This window comes from Narcine bancroftii, chromosome 5 (genome assembly GCF_036971445.1).
Source record: "Narcine bancroftii isolate sNarBan1 chromosome 5, sNarBan1.hap1, whole genome shotgun sequence".
NCBI lineage: Eukaryota > Metazoa > Chordata > Chondrichthyes > Torpediniformes > Narcinidae > Narcine > Narcine bancroftii.
Genome location: NC_091473.1, coordinates 89,358,811 through 89,372,708, shown reverse-complemented (window position 1 = coordinate 89,372,708; position 13,898 = coordinate 89,358,811). Strand labels below are relative to the sequence as shown.

The following is a 13,898-nucleotide window of genomic DNA, read 5'->3' as shown; positions in this document are numbered from 1 at the left end:
TATTAGATATTTTTTCTGAGCAGTTTAGTTATATTTGAAATGTATGTACAAATGGTGTGCTGAACACAACACTTGCCACCAAACTGACTCAATGGCTCGTTGGGGAGAGCTGTGGATGGGAAACTCTGTCTTGCATTCATCTATGGATTCCCATCCATTTTAATTTAAATGTGAATTTATTTAAGATCATGTCAGTCATTGCTACAGAATTGAAAACAAGGATATTTTCCTTTAATATTTTGATTGTTTTCAAAAAAGCTGCTGGTTAGGTAAGTCTAGCTCTTTGATTTTCTCTTTAGCTGATGCACCAATGCTGACATTCGCTTGACTATATTTGTCCTTCATTGTAATAAAGACATTTAATGCTTTTTTTTACAGGCCTTGTAATCCAGTGGTGTAGCCAGGTTTTGATGTTAGGGGGACATTTAAAAAAAAAAAGACGCACTACCATGGCTGAGTCCATGTACACGCACACAAATTTTGCAACCAGTGCACAAAGAAAATGCACATCTATAACGCATACAATTTAAAATTTATTATACATTTTATTTTGTATTTAACAAAGCAACTACAAAAGCCTCTTTCGTCTATGCTTCATTCTAGCAAAGCTCAGGGTATCATCAGGAATCTTTCCCCCTCTGCTCTAAACCCTCTCCCCTCCCCACTCTCTCCCACCCACCCCCTCCTCTATTTCTTCCTTCTCCCCCTCCAGCCCTTTTGCTCTCTCCTTTTCCCTTTTCATATCCTCCCTCCTACTCTTCACTGCCCAACTCACCTGCCTCTCCTCCCTCCCCAATCCACCCATTTTCTCCTCCATCCCTTCATTCACTCCTACCAAGCATGCCTACACATGCTCAAATGTCACAAGAAAATTACAATCTTTCTCTTTGCATTAGAACACCAAAAGACATTACATGGCTTGTTTAGACTTGATTACAGTAAATCTTCAGCAATAGTATTTCAGCTGACCACCAAATCCAGGACTTGCTTTGTCTGTATACACCTTCTTCTTGGGGTGTTTTTTTCTGAGCCAGATGCATTTAACTGAATTCCCCATGGCCGATGGGTTTGATAATAAAGTTCTTGATGCCGGCACCTTGATTGCTTTCACAATCCTGTACGGATTGTAGGATTAGCATCATTGGTGCTGGGAACGTCCACCTCCCAATCGGATCCCACAGATCATTCCAGTGCAACACAGGACACCCTCTGAACGCTGGTGCTTGCTACACGGCTGGTCTTCAAAATGTTTTCAAAAGTTCCTCTGGGGTCTTTCGTTAAACAGACTCTGTGGTTGACTTTGCACTTCAGTAAGATGTCAGGTTGGAATTGGTACAAAATATTAATAATGGAATGCACTTTAAGGATGCTCATTTGTCGAAGATTTGATGTTAGTTCTGTGCTTTTGAGAAGTGTGATCAGGCACGGCTGAAGCTACTTCAATTGGTCCTGAGAACCGGCTTGTCTGTGGCTGAAGTTGGTGTTATCAGTGTGTCTGGTTAAACTTCCATGATAGTATAGTGGATCAGTTTTTTTTGCAATGAACAAGCATAGTTTTCCACAGAGTCCGCAAAACAATTTTTATTTTAGTTGTGCCCATTTATCAAATAGAGCTAGATTAAAATCTGCTTTGGAAAGCTTTCTAAGTTAGGTAGAATTAGTGCCACTTGATGTGACTTCCACTCGTCCTTTTATTCCCACACTGCTCCTCCCTCCAGGTCTCACAGAAATGTCAGGGTAAGCTTTGAAACTGGTATCCTTGTATCAAAGGTATCCATAGAGCTCTGTGTGATTATTTTCATGTCCTGCTTTACCAGTTGTGTACAGGAGCACCACAGGGTGTTGCTTGTTACCATCGACGGGATCCAAAGGGCTCAAAGTTTGGTTAGTTTATTCTGGTTGGAGCACCACTTTTCATTGGAAGGAGTTCTGCAACTGCAGGCAGATAATCGCTACCAAGATGTTATAAAAGGGAAAGATCAAATATTTATATTTGTGATTTGATTTAAAAAAAAATCAAAGCTTCCATAAATTGCAATAGTTGCAATGCCCTTTTAGAATAGTAGATCCAGTATGAAACTAAACATTTACAATCCCCCACTATGCTTTCAACACCTTTTTGAAAAAAGAATGATAAAGTCACGTTACAACTGGAATCTAACACTGAAAAGTGAGTACGATTGCTTTTGGCATTATAAAATTTAAAGTCATTATCTCATCCATTTGTGAGAGAGGAAGGGGGAGCGAAGAAGCCAACCGCGGATCGGAAGGAGTGAATATCTGGTTCAGGAGGGCCATGGGGTCGGGGGCACTGCTGTGCTGAAAAGGAAGGGGAGTGACCCTCCCCAACCCAAGCTACGTCCCTGACCGTATTCAGTAATCAGTTGTTTCTTTTCTTTTCTCTTAATTATAAGAAGTCTACATTTTTCAACAGTTCTCCACCTAGTACACATCAAATCTGATATTTATTAGTCTTCGTTTCTTTAATTAAAAATCACAAGTCTTCCAGGATATCTTCGAAGACTGGATATGCAGAAATTGAAGGCTGTCAATATTTATTTCCTTTTGTTCTAATTTCCTACTTCATTATTATGACAATAAAATGCCATTGCATCCTGTGTGGTGTAACCATGACAACTTTATTGTTATATCGTGACCCCTGAGGTCAACACTGGTGTGCTGTTTCTCATTACAGTGAACGTATGGCAAGAAGCCGAATCCCAACATCCCCTCTTTTTTCTTTCAAAACCCAAACCAATTTGCTAATTGGCTTGCATCTTTTCAGTTATACATTGAGTTAAGAAACATAAACATGTATTATCATTATTTTTTCAACAGTCTTTAAATCTCCACAGTCCATAAAAAAAACTAATAATTTCAATGTTTAGATGTTATTCTTGTTCTTTTATGTGTTCAATGTCTTACAGTAAATTTCCATTGGAAAAATGTAAATTCTCAGTATTTTATAAAATCCTTGTATTGCACTGGTGGTTTGATCATTCTTGTGTGTGTTGTAACTGGTTGTGGTGGTGTTGATGCTCGCTGGTCCCTTCCTGCATCCTGTGGTTGTCGCTGCTGTTGAACATGTTGCTCCTGTTGATGTGGTTGCTGATCACATGTTGAGCTGCAATGACGATGTGCATATTGACTCTGTGGTGGCAGTTGTAGGCATTGTTGCTGGAGTTGCCGATGTTGACCTGATGTTGTTGGAGTTGTCTGTGTATGCACATCTCTATCAACATGGCTATCTGTTCTGTCTAAGTCCTTTGGGGCTGTTTCATATATCGATCTGATGTGCTTTAGATTTCAGCGATACATTTGCCTGTTGACTTTACCAAATATGACCAAAGTGACTTTTTTTTTCATACTCACCCCAAGCTGCCACGTAGGATGTCCTTTAGCATGAGCTTTGAAGACCTGTGGTCTGACAGCTTCTCCCACTTTCAGTTCTCGGAGTTACTTTGTTGACCTGTCGTACTGTGATTTTATCTTTTTATTTTTCTCTCCCTTCCTCTGCACTCCCTTCACAACTTGTAGCTTCAGGAGATGTTTTGCTGTTGGTAATGTTGTCTATGTTTGGCATGACATTAATCTCTGCACTGGACAGCTGTGCATTCCTTTAGTAGGAATATTTCTCCATTCAAGGATGGCCTTGTGCACATCTGCTCCTGACTGAGCACATTTCTTCATGATTGATTTGGCAATCTTCACAGCTGACTCTGCCTTGCTGTTGGATTGTAGGGGACAATGTGTGTTGTATTTCTCACTCATTCATGAAGCACTGAAACTCATTACTGGTGAAATGTGGTCTGTTATCACTCACTAATTCATCTGGGATACCATCGCGGCTGAAATGTGATTTGAGAGACACAATCACATCTGCACTTGTAGTTGATTCCATCTCATCTACTTCCCAAAAGTCTGAGTAGTAATCAACTGTGATCAAATGGTCTTTTCCATTCTGTTCCTACTTTCATCCACGGTCTGTCTGGGATTGCATGAGTCTGAAGGGGTTCCTTTCCTTGCTGGGCTTGAAACTCATTACAAGCATTGCACTGCCTGATGTTATCTCTTATCTCATGACTCGTGTTGGGCCAGGATATGACATCTCTAGTTTTCCTCAGACTTGATTCCCTGGTGGCTTGTATGGACACGTTGCACCATCTCTATTCTCATCTGTTTGGGGACCTTGACTCTCATACCCTTGTAGAGTATGCCATCATGGGTTGTAATCTCATCCCTGTTCGCCCAATACTCACGTATGGCAACTGGTGTGTTGTAGCTAATGTTACCCCACTATTTAAAAAGGGGGGTAGAGAAAAAGCGGGGAATTATCGGCCGGTGAGCCTTACATCAGTAGTGGGCAAAATGATGAAATCCATTATTAAGGATGTAATAGCGGAGCATATGACTAGCAGAGAAGGGATCGGACGGAGTTAACATGGATTTACAAAGGTAAATCGTGCTTGACAAATCTATTGGAATTCTTTGAGATGGTGACAGGTAAAATAGATGGGGGAGAGCCAGTGGATGTGGTGTACCTGGACTTCCAAAAGGCCTTCGATAAGGTCCTGCATAAACGACTGGCTTCCAAAATCAAGGCTCATGGGATTGGGGGAAAAGTATTGATGTGGATTGAGAACTGGCTGGCAGGTGGAAGACAGAGAGTTGGGATAAATGGCTCGTTTTCTGAGTGGCAGGAGGTGACCAGTGGGGTACCACAGGGATCTGTACTGGGACCCCAGCTGTTCACAATTTACATTGATGATCTGGATGAGGGGATTGGATGTAATATCTCCAAATTTGCAGATGACACTAAGCTAGGAGGGGTTGTGTGCACGGAAGAGGGGGTCAGGAAGCTCCAGTGTGATTTGGATAAATTGAGGGACTGGGCAGATACATGGCAAATGCACTACAATGTGGATAAATGTGAGGTTATCCACTTTGGTAATACAAACCGGAGGGCAGATTACTATTTGAATGGCAATAGATTAAGAGATGGGGAAGTGCAGAGAGACCTAGGGGTACTTGTACATCACTCTCTGAAGGCGAGCATACAGGTACAACAGGCGGTTAAAAAGGCAAATGGTATGTTGGCCTTCACATCAAGAGGGTTTGAGTATAGGTCCAAGGATACCTTACTGCAGCTGTTCAGGGCCTTGGTGAGACCACACCTGGAGTATTGTATGCAGTTTTGGTCACCTTATATAAGGAAGGATGTTCTTGCAATGGAGGGAGTGCAGAGGCGATTCACCAGGCTGATACCTGGAATGGCAGGAATGACTTATGAAGAAAGATAGTGCAAATTGGGATGGTACTCCCTGGAGTTTAGAAGATTGAGAGGGGATCTCATAGAGACATATAAAATTCTGGCAGGACTGGACAGAATGGATGCAGATGGGATGTTTCCAATGATGGGAAAATCCAGAACCCGGGGCCATGGTTTGAGGATAATAGGCAAACCATTTAGGACCGAGATGAGGAGGAATTTCTTTACCCAGAGGGTGGTGAATCTGTGGAATTCATTGTCACAGAGGGAAGTAGAGGCAGGTTCATTAAATATATTTAAGAGGGAATTAGATCTATTTCTTCAGTATAAGGGTATTAAAGGTTACGGAGAGAAGGCGGGGATGGGGTACTGAACTTTAAGATCAGCCATGATCTCGTTGAATGGCGGAGCAGGCTCGAAGGGTCGAATGACCTACTCCTGCTCATATCTTCTATGTTTCTGTGTTTGTAGAGCTTCATCTTTCAGTCATTTCTTTCATTTGCTGGTTTCATCAGTCAGCTTGAGCATCGAAGTTGGGTTCATTTCCTCGATTTTTCTCATCATTTTTCTGTGCTGACTCATGGTGAAGATCTCATAATCTGTGCCATCTTCTGCTTTCTTCAGTGGTAGAGCTGACCTCGATAACATGTCTGCTATGTACATGAGCTTTCCTTGTTTATACTTCACATCCAGATTGTACTTCTGTAACTATAGCAACATCCTTTGCAGGCATTTGGGTGCTGCTAGTAGAGGTTTCATGAAGATAGTTTGGAGGAGTTTGTGGTCTGTTTCCACAGTGATCTCTTTTCCAAACAAGTACTGGTTGAAATATTCACACGCAAACATTATTACCAGACATTCGTTTTCCATCTGGGCATAGTTTCTCTCTGTGCCTGTTAATGCCCTTGATGCAAATGCAACTGGTTGAGAGCATTGCAGAAGAGTTGCTCCGAGGCTTGTTTCACTGGCATCACACTGTAGTGTCACTTCATCATGTACATCATTGTACTTCAGCACTAGTACATTGGTGATCAGGTGCTTGATGCGGTTGTAGGCTGACTCTTGTTCTGTGCCCCAAAACCATTTCATGCCCTTCTCTGTCAGCTTTCTCATTGGTTCACACTCTGACGATAGGTTGGACAAGAACTTGACAAGATAGTTCACAAAGCCCACAAAGTGCTGAACAGCCTTGACATCTGAGGGCCGTTCCATCTCTAGCTCAGACAAAGTCCTTCAGCAGTAAGTACATGGCCTATGTACTTCACTCCAGACTTCCTGACCTGCATCTTGTTCTTGTTCAGCTTCAGATTCACCTGATGTGCTCTCTCAAGCAGTCCAATGAGGTTGTTGTCACTGAGCAATTGTTCCTCATGTCCTCATCTCAAGTCCAAATAACACTTTCAAAACATGGAAACAATCCACTCTTTTGCTCAGCTTTCAGTTCATGACAAGCCTTTACTATCTTATTGTGACCCCTGAGGTCAACACTGTTATGCTGCATCTCATTACAGTGTATGTATGGCAAGGCACTGGTGCAAAAAGCCTAATCCCAACACACCATCATTGTTTTCCAGTCCTTTTATGGTTCTCTCATATTTTCTTTCCTGAAGACTTCCTTTCTGATTCATGGCTTCAATATTTGATCTCGTGTAAGTTTTGATGGCCCATTCCCATGGCTCTTTACCTTCACCTCCAGCGACTAATTGTGAAGAGTTCAGGAACTACCCTCAGTCAACTGATCTAGATACCCTCTGTTGTACCCTTCCTGCCTTTGAGCTAAAAGCTGTCTTTTTTTTTCCTAAGTTCTCTCTCAATTACCTCTGTCCACTTACTAGTTTAAACCTATTCTCATTAAACCTCTGTCCACCCATCTTAACTTTTTCGTTCACATTAAAGCAGATGTTTATTCTAGATTTCTTTATTGTCAAGTAATAATACAGAAAATGTAATATTACATTTCATTTGCCTGCTGTAAGGTAGACGAAGAATTGCCATTCATATTGACCAGCGCTGCTTACAGTAAGAGAAAAAGAGTAGTAAAAGAGTCCCTTCAGGGACACTGAGTGTCCGTGGATAAGTAGTATAGTCTCTCCTAAAGTACCATTACCCTTTCCTTCAAATCAGCTGCCAAGACTCTTGTGTTCAGAGAAACTATGCTTTTCTTCCATTCCATCTCCAAAATCCTTGAACTTATTATTGCTTCCTAAATCCTTTTCCATTGTTTCCAGAATTTAATCTGCCATTGCCAAAATCCCAAATGATATTAGACATAGCTCTGCCAAGAAACCATTCCTTCTTTACGTGACTGCAATCTTTGACGTTATTAAACACATCATCCATCCCTGAACATGTTATCACCATCATCCAGTTGATGGGATTGCATTGACCTGGCATTCTTGATTATCATCTGGTCAGAGAAAATACCTTGCCTGTCTCTGTGATGCCCACCAGCCCAATAGTTTGAGTATCTGCACTTTTTCTGTTCTGTCCTTTTACTTAACTTTTGGGGGAGTGGAAGGGATAGAATCAATCTATTATTGGCTACCTTCACTTCAATGTTTCTAGGATTTCTTTCCAAAAAGCTTTGGTCTTTCTGATATTCAGGGTAATACTTAAAACCTAACTCTTCCTAATCTCTTGCCTATTTCTTCATGTGTGGTGTGATTTAAAAAAAATAAAATTGCATGAAATATTCTGGAAAAACGTTTTGTTACTTTACCACACAAGTTTTTTTTAAAAGTTGTTCATGGTTTGAGATGCAAATGATTCAATTAGGAATTTTGTAATCTTCCATTTAAATGCAATCTTTAAAAATCAGTTCCATACTTTGGGATTCAACCCAAGTGTTAATCTTGTGAAAATAATGAATGCAGACTGTAAGTCTAACCAGCTTCTCCATCTTGCTTATCTAGTGTGATCCTGCTTTACTACCTGAACCAAACCATGTGATGTTGAATCATCTTTATGCACTTTCTATAAAAGTAAGTATGCCACTATTTCATATTTTATTCTGAATGAAGAATGATCTGTGTGAAAATGTACATTTTCCCCATTTATTTTTATTAACTGGTTGAAAAGCAACTCAACTTTTAATTCTTTATTACCAGCTTTGTGCAGAATGCAATATAAAGGAGAGAGATTTTAAGCCTTGGCTATAAAAAATGATTATTGGAAGTTGATTATTATCAACTTAAGATAGTTTATGAAAATGTATATTGTATAATCCACAATGGAAATTAGTAGTTTTTCCAATTATCACTGCTTTGTACATGGTGCATGAAAGTTTAAAGTGAGATAATTAGATCCTTGTATGCATCCAGAATGATTCCGTCATCCTGAAGGTCTGGATCAGTCTGGGAAGGAATTACAATTGGGATGTTTGTCTTCATGTTTGAGTACATGAGATGATACCTCTGGCTAGTTGCAATGATTAGGGACTGATGGATTTAGAAGCTGTTGTACAATTGGCGTAATATAACTTTAGATTTACAATTGTAATTTTTGACTTCTGCATATTTTCTTTAAGAGATTACATAATGCTCTAATAATTTCTCTGAACCCTTCTCCATTAACAATGGCGTGAAGCAAGGCTGTGTTCTCGCACCAACCCTCTTTTCAATCTTCTTCAGCATGATGCTGAACCAAGCCATGAAAGACCCCAACAATGAAGACGCTGTTTACATCCGGTACCGCACGGATGGCAGTCTCTTCAATCTGAGGCGCCTGCAAGCTCACACCAAGACACAAGAGAAACTTGTCCGTGAACTACTCTTTGCAGATGATGCCGCTTTAGTTGCCCATTCAGAGCCAGCTCTTCAGCGCTTGACGTCCTGCTTTGCGGAAACTGCCAAAATGTTTGGCCTGGAAGTCAGCCTGAAGAAAACTGAGGTCCTCCATCAGCCAGCTCCCCACCATGACTACCAGCCCCCCCACATCTCCATCGGGCACACAAAACTCAAAACGGTCAACCAGTTTACCTATCTCGGCTGCACCATTTCATCAGATGCAAGGATCGACAATGAGATAGACAACAGACTCGCCAAGGCAAATAGCGCCTTTGGAAGACTACACAAAAGAGTCTGGAAAAACAACCAACTGAAAAACCTCACAAAGATAAGCGTATACAGAGCCGTTGTCATACCCACACTCCTGTTCGGCTCCGAATCATGGGTCCTCTACCGGCACCACCTACGGCTCCTAGAACGCTTCCACCAGCGTTGTCTCCGCTCCATCCTCAACATCCATTGGAGCGCTCACACCCCTAACGTCGAGGTACTCGAGATGGCAGAGGTCGACAGCATCGAGTCCACGCTGCTGAAGATCCAGCTGCGCTGGATGGGTCACGTCTCCAGAATGGAGGACCATCGCCTTCCCAAGATCGTATTATATGGCGAGCTCTCCACTGGCCACCGTGACAGAGGTGCACCAAAGAAAAGGTACAAGGACTGCCTAAAGAAATCTCTTGGTGCCTGCCACATTGACCACCGCCAGTGGGCTGATAACGCCTCAAACCGTGCATCTTGGCGCCTCACAGTTTGGCGGGCAGCAGCCTCCTTTGAAGAAGACCGCAGAGCCCACCTCACTGAAAAAAGGCAAAGGAGGAAAAACCCAACACCCAACCCCAACCAACCAATTTTCCCTTGCAACCGCTGCAATCGTGTCTGCCTGTCCCGCATCGGACTGGTCAGCCACAAACGAGCCTGCAGCTGACGTGGACTTTTTTACCCCCTCCATAAATCTTCGTCCGCGAAGCCAAGCCAAAGAAAAGAAAAAGAAGAATAATTTCTTCACATACCTCCACTTGAGAGTCAGCAGAGCTGTATATTTTGAAACTGGCTATTTTTAGCTTTTATCCATTTCAACTAATGATTCAATCTCACATTTGGACAAAGTATTTGGTGTGTTTCCACCTTTCAAGACCTTGGATGCTAAAAATATTCTACAGTCAATGAAGCATATTTTGAGATGTGACACTTGCAGGAAACATGAAACTCCAGATGACCACGTGAAGCTCCCATGAAGAGAAATGTGAAAGTTTTCAGGATCCAGAGGGAGCTTTCCTCCCCTTTTCAAAATAAAAGCATAGAATATTTTGCATTGTCCTTTGAAAACAGGAATTTCAGTTTTGTATCTCATCTGAAAGACAGCACCCACAGCACTATAGAAAGTGGTCAGGTCAGCTTCAATCTCGAGTGGAGCTTTGTAACTTGGATGAGAGTGCTGCTATGACTGAAGTTTCTCCAAGTGCTTTAGTTTCCTCTCACATCCCAAAGATGGGCTGATTGATATTTTAATTGACCCTTGTAAATGGCTCTTAATGTAGAATTGGAACTGAATTAATGGAATATAAGATAACGGGTTACAGTGAAATAAATGTGGGAATGAGATTGATGGCATTGTTTTTTAGAGTTAGATATTTTCTCATTATGAAGAATTAAGGTCCTTCTGTTCTTCATTTAAGTCATTCTCTATTCTCGAGGATGTTAATGATTTAAGTGCTTTGTCCTTCTAGATCCAAGATCTGTAATGTTTGACAATGATTGTAAGAATGTTTAAAAATATACCACTGCATCCCAAAGTCCAACTGATTTCCAAAGATACTTGGCCTTTGCATTAATTTTGCTGGTGTTCAAATGAACTGAGAATTTTCTGGGGTTTTTTAATGGCATTTTCCACCTTTTAATGTTTTCATTCATTTTATTGTTTCAGTGCATTTTCAGCAGTGCATTATTTACTCTGTTAAAGAGAAATATGAAAAACTCAATATCAATTTTCACCTTATTTTTCATCCTAGGATGGAGTGATGGTTCTCAGTGCTACCCATCGGTATAAGAAGAAATATGTTACTACCTTACTGTATAAGCCAATCTGATCGGTTATCTCTGTAGCCAGCATGGGAAATGACTGCCAATATGAGTTGGCTGTTCAATGATGGAGTTTCATTAGGATTTTAGCAGTTGTGTTGGTTGCCTTATACATAATCGCTACAAGCACTTTACCAGAGTGAGGTACAAGTTCAACACTGAATTTTATAGTGTCAGGTGTGACAATGCAGTTTGATAACGTGGATTGCATATTTGGAAATATGAAATGTATTGTAAATCAAGAGTCTATCTCAATAATGATGAGCTGTTACACCAGGAAGAGTTTACGGTTGGAGTTTAAAGATTTTGTATTTAAATACCATAAAGTAGTTTTTTTAGAATTTAATGTATTACATTTTACTTTGAGATGTGACCCAACCTATTTTAATAAACCTAACTGTTTTGGATTGAAAGCTCTTAATGTTTCTTGTATGCAAAGAATTCCCACCTATAAATTTGTGCTGCTTTTAACAGATTCTGGTTTATATCTTTGTGCCTGCTTTTTTTGTTGTAGATGTACATTTCTACAAGGGAGATATAATTCATTGTACTGGTTTGCAAGATGTGAAGGTACTGAAGGTAATGGACCTTATCTGAGCTGGTATATATATTTACAATATTGTTAACTTACAAAAACATTTATAGTCTATGACAGAATTAAAATATTATAGATTATGAAAATTAAGAACTTTGTATGCAGGTAAATGAACTAAGTACATGATTTATTTATTAGCTAATTAAGGAAGATGGTTACAGACCAAGAGGACATGTGGGGAAGAAATTTAACAGAATGATGCATTTTGGTAGGACAAACAAATTTTGCAATTTTAAGAGGCTGAAAGAAGAGGTGTGAGAATACATAAATCTTTTCAGGATACAAGAAAAATAGTTTTAAAATTAAAAAGTATATGGGATCTTAATGTTTGAAATGAAGAAAAAGAGTTTAAAAGCAAGAAAATTACAGCTTAGGTCTCAACTGGAGTAGTGTGGTCTGGGTTAGGAAGAACATCAAGGCCTGAGTGGAGATAGGGAAGAAATTGTGTTAATCAATGAATTGAAGACGTCAGTCATGTTAAAAGAATTGAGAATCTGGAGCTGTTCTTTGAGTAAAGATCAGAAAGAATTTTGATCTTGATGTGGAAAAATCATGAATAGATTTAATGGCCTAAGTAAAGGAGAAACTGTTTTCAGTAACAGATACATTAGTAATCAGGGGCATAGAATTAAGGTAATAAAAACTGAAGTGATGTGTGGAAACACTTTTTACTGAGCAGTGGTAATGGAAACAGATGCAATCATATTTTTCAAAATAGAAGTGGATAAATATTGGAATGAAATAAATAATGGAGTGCAAAGAAAGAAATTGGTAATAGGATAATTGGATATCTCTCTCAAAGAGCAGCTCGGGAGTAATTTACTGAATGGTATCAAAATGTGCTATATTTGTAATGCTGAAATGTCAAATTTTTTGCTAAACATTTTGCACATTGGTGTAATCTGATTTTGAGTTGTGTGAAAGAGGAGATGAAGGAATAGAGAGCATCATTATTTCCAGAATGTTTCTGAGGTCAGTGGGGGAAGCACAAGAATGAATTTTCCAAATATTTTTCTGAGACTTCAGAGATTGAATTTTAATGGTATTTACAGCAAAAGTAAATAACACCATGGAGATACTGATTCTAATTCACTTTTGTTTTTAAAAACAAAAGCCACCAGTCACTTTTTAGATATCAGAAGACATTTAATATTATCAGCCCTTAAATGACTTTTAAAGTCAAAGTGCACTGGCACAGATCTGAAAGAGTTTCCTTATTTGAATGCTGTAAATTTTAATACCTGAGTTTGATCCTCTTCAATTGATAAACTAAGAATTAATATTTGGTACTTTTTAAATAATAGCAGCCAATGTGTAAGAACTTTGTAATCTGGTGGCATATTCTAACAGGAAAAATGGATCACTAATAATAGTGAAGTGCAAAGCAAATTTGATAATTTTCTGTACATTATGTCTGAAAAAGCATCCTACATTTAATTATTCCTTATTGTTTCTAAGTGGTGGTCCAGGCAGCACAAGTAGTAACTGATTTTCTTAAGCCTGTGTCAAATGGTCAGCACAATTAGATGCTAAATGTTTTCTCCCTGTTAGTTTCTGCTGGAGTTTAAAAAAAGGATATAGTTTTACTTGTGAAATAATAGCATGAATATTTAATCCTTTATAGAGATTACTAAAGTGTGTTTTTAATGTCACGTGTACAATAAGATTTGAATACAAATAAAATATCTCAGCTGATTGAAAAAAGTGGTATTGTAGTGCATTTCCCATTCCTAGTCTCTCTTTTCACCCCTTTCCCCTAGCATTATTGACAAATCCAGTGAGCTATTTTTATGAAGGTGTCTAAAAGTACTCACATGTCCTGTAAATCTGCAAGGACGGTGCAAACTTTCCCACTTCTTGAAGATAGGGGCAAAACTGAGAGTCTTGGGACATTGTTGCTGTCAAATTTCCTGTGTGGGAACAACACTTTTAGATTTAAAATTGTGTGTATTAAAGAATGGTGAGACTGGGAGAACCAGGCATTATAGACAAGTGAGTGAGCATCTATTATCAGAAAACAAATTGGGATCTGAACACCAAGAAAATTTTCAGCTGATCAGAGATTGATAAACATTTTTTGAGAAAGTATATCAATGGATGTTACTACAGTAAAATCCCTGGCATCCCGCACCTATGGGGATTGGTAGATGCTGGGTAAGTGTGCTTTCCA

At 39.6% G+C, this 13,898-nt stretch overlaps 1 protein-coding gene across 5 annotated transcripts in view; it reads left to right on the top strand.

Annotated features, from left to right (window-relative positions):
* The window catches only part of LOC138763687 (5'-AMP-activated protein kinase subunit beta-1-like), a 67,627-nt gene extending 54,210 nt beyond the window's left edge, over window positions 1–13,417 (top strand). For all 5 annotated transcript variants that reach the window (XM_069938265.1, XM_069938267.1, XM_069938268.1 and 2 more), the window contains 2 exons: window positions 8,182–8,250; window positions 11,064–13,417. In XM_069938265.1, coding sequence (XP_069794366.1) covers window positions 8,182–8,250; window positions 11,064–11,141 — 147 coding nt within the window. In that variant the 3' untranslated portion in view covers window positions 11,142–13,417. The remainder of the gene's footprint in view (window positions 1–8,181; window positions 8,251–11,063) is intronic.
* The last annotated feature ends 481 nt before the right edge of the window (window positions 13,418–13,898 follow it).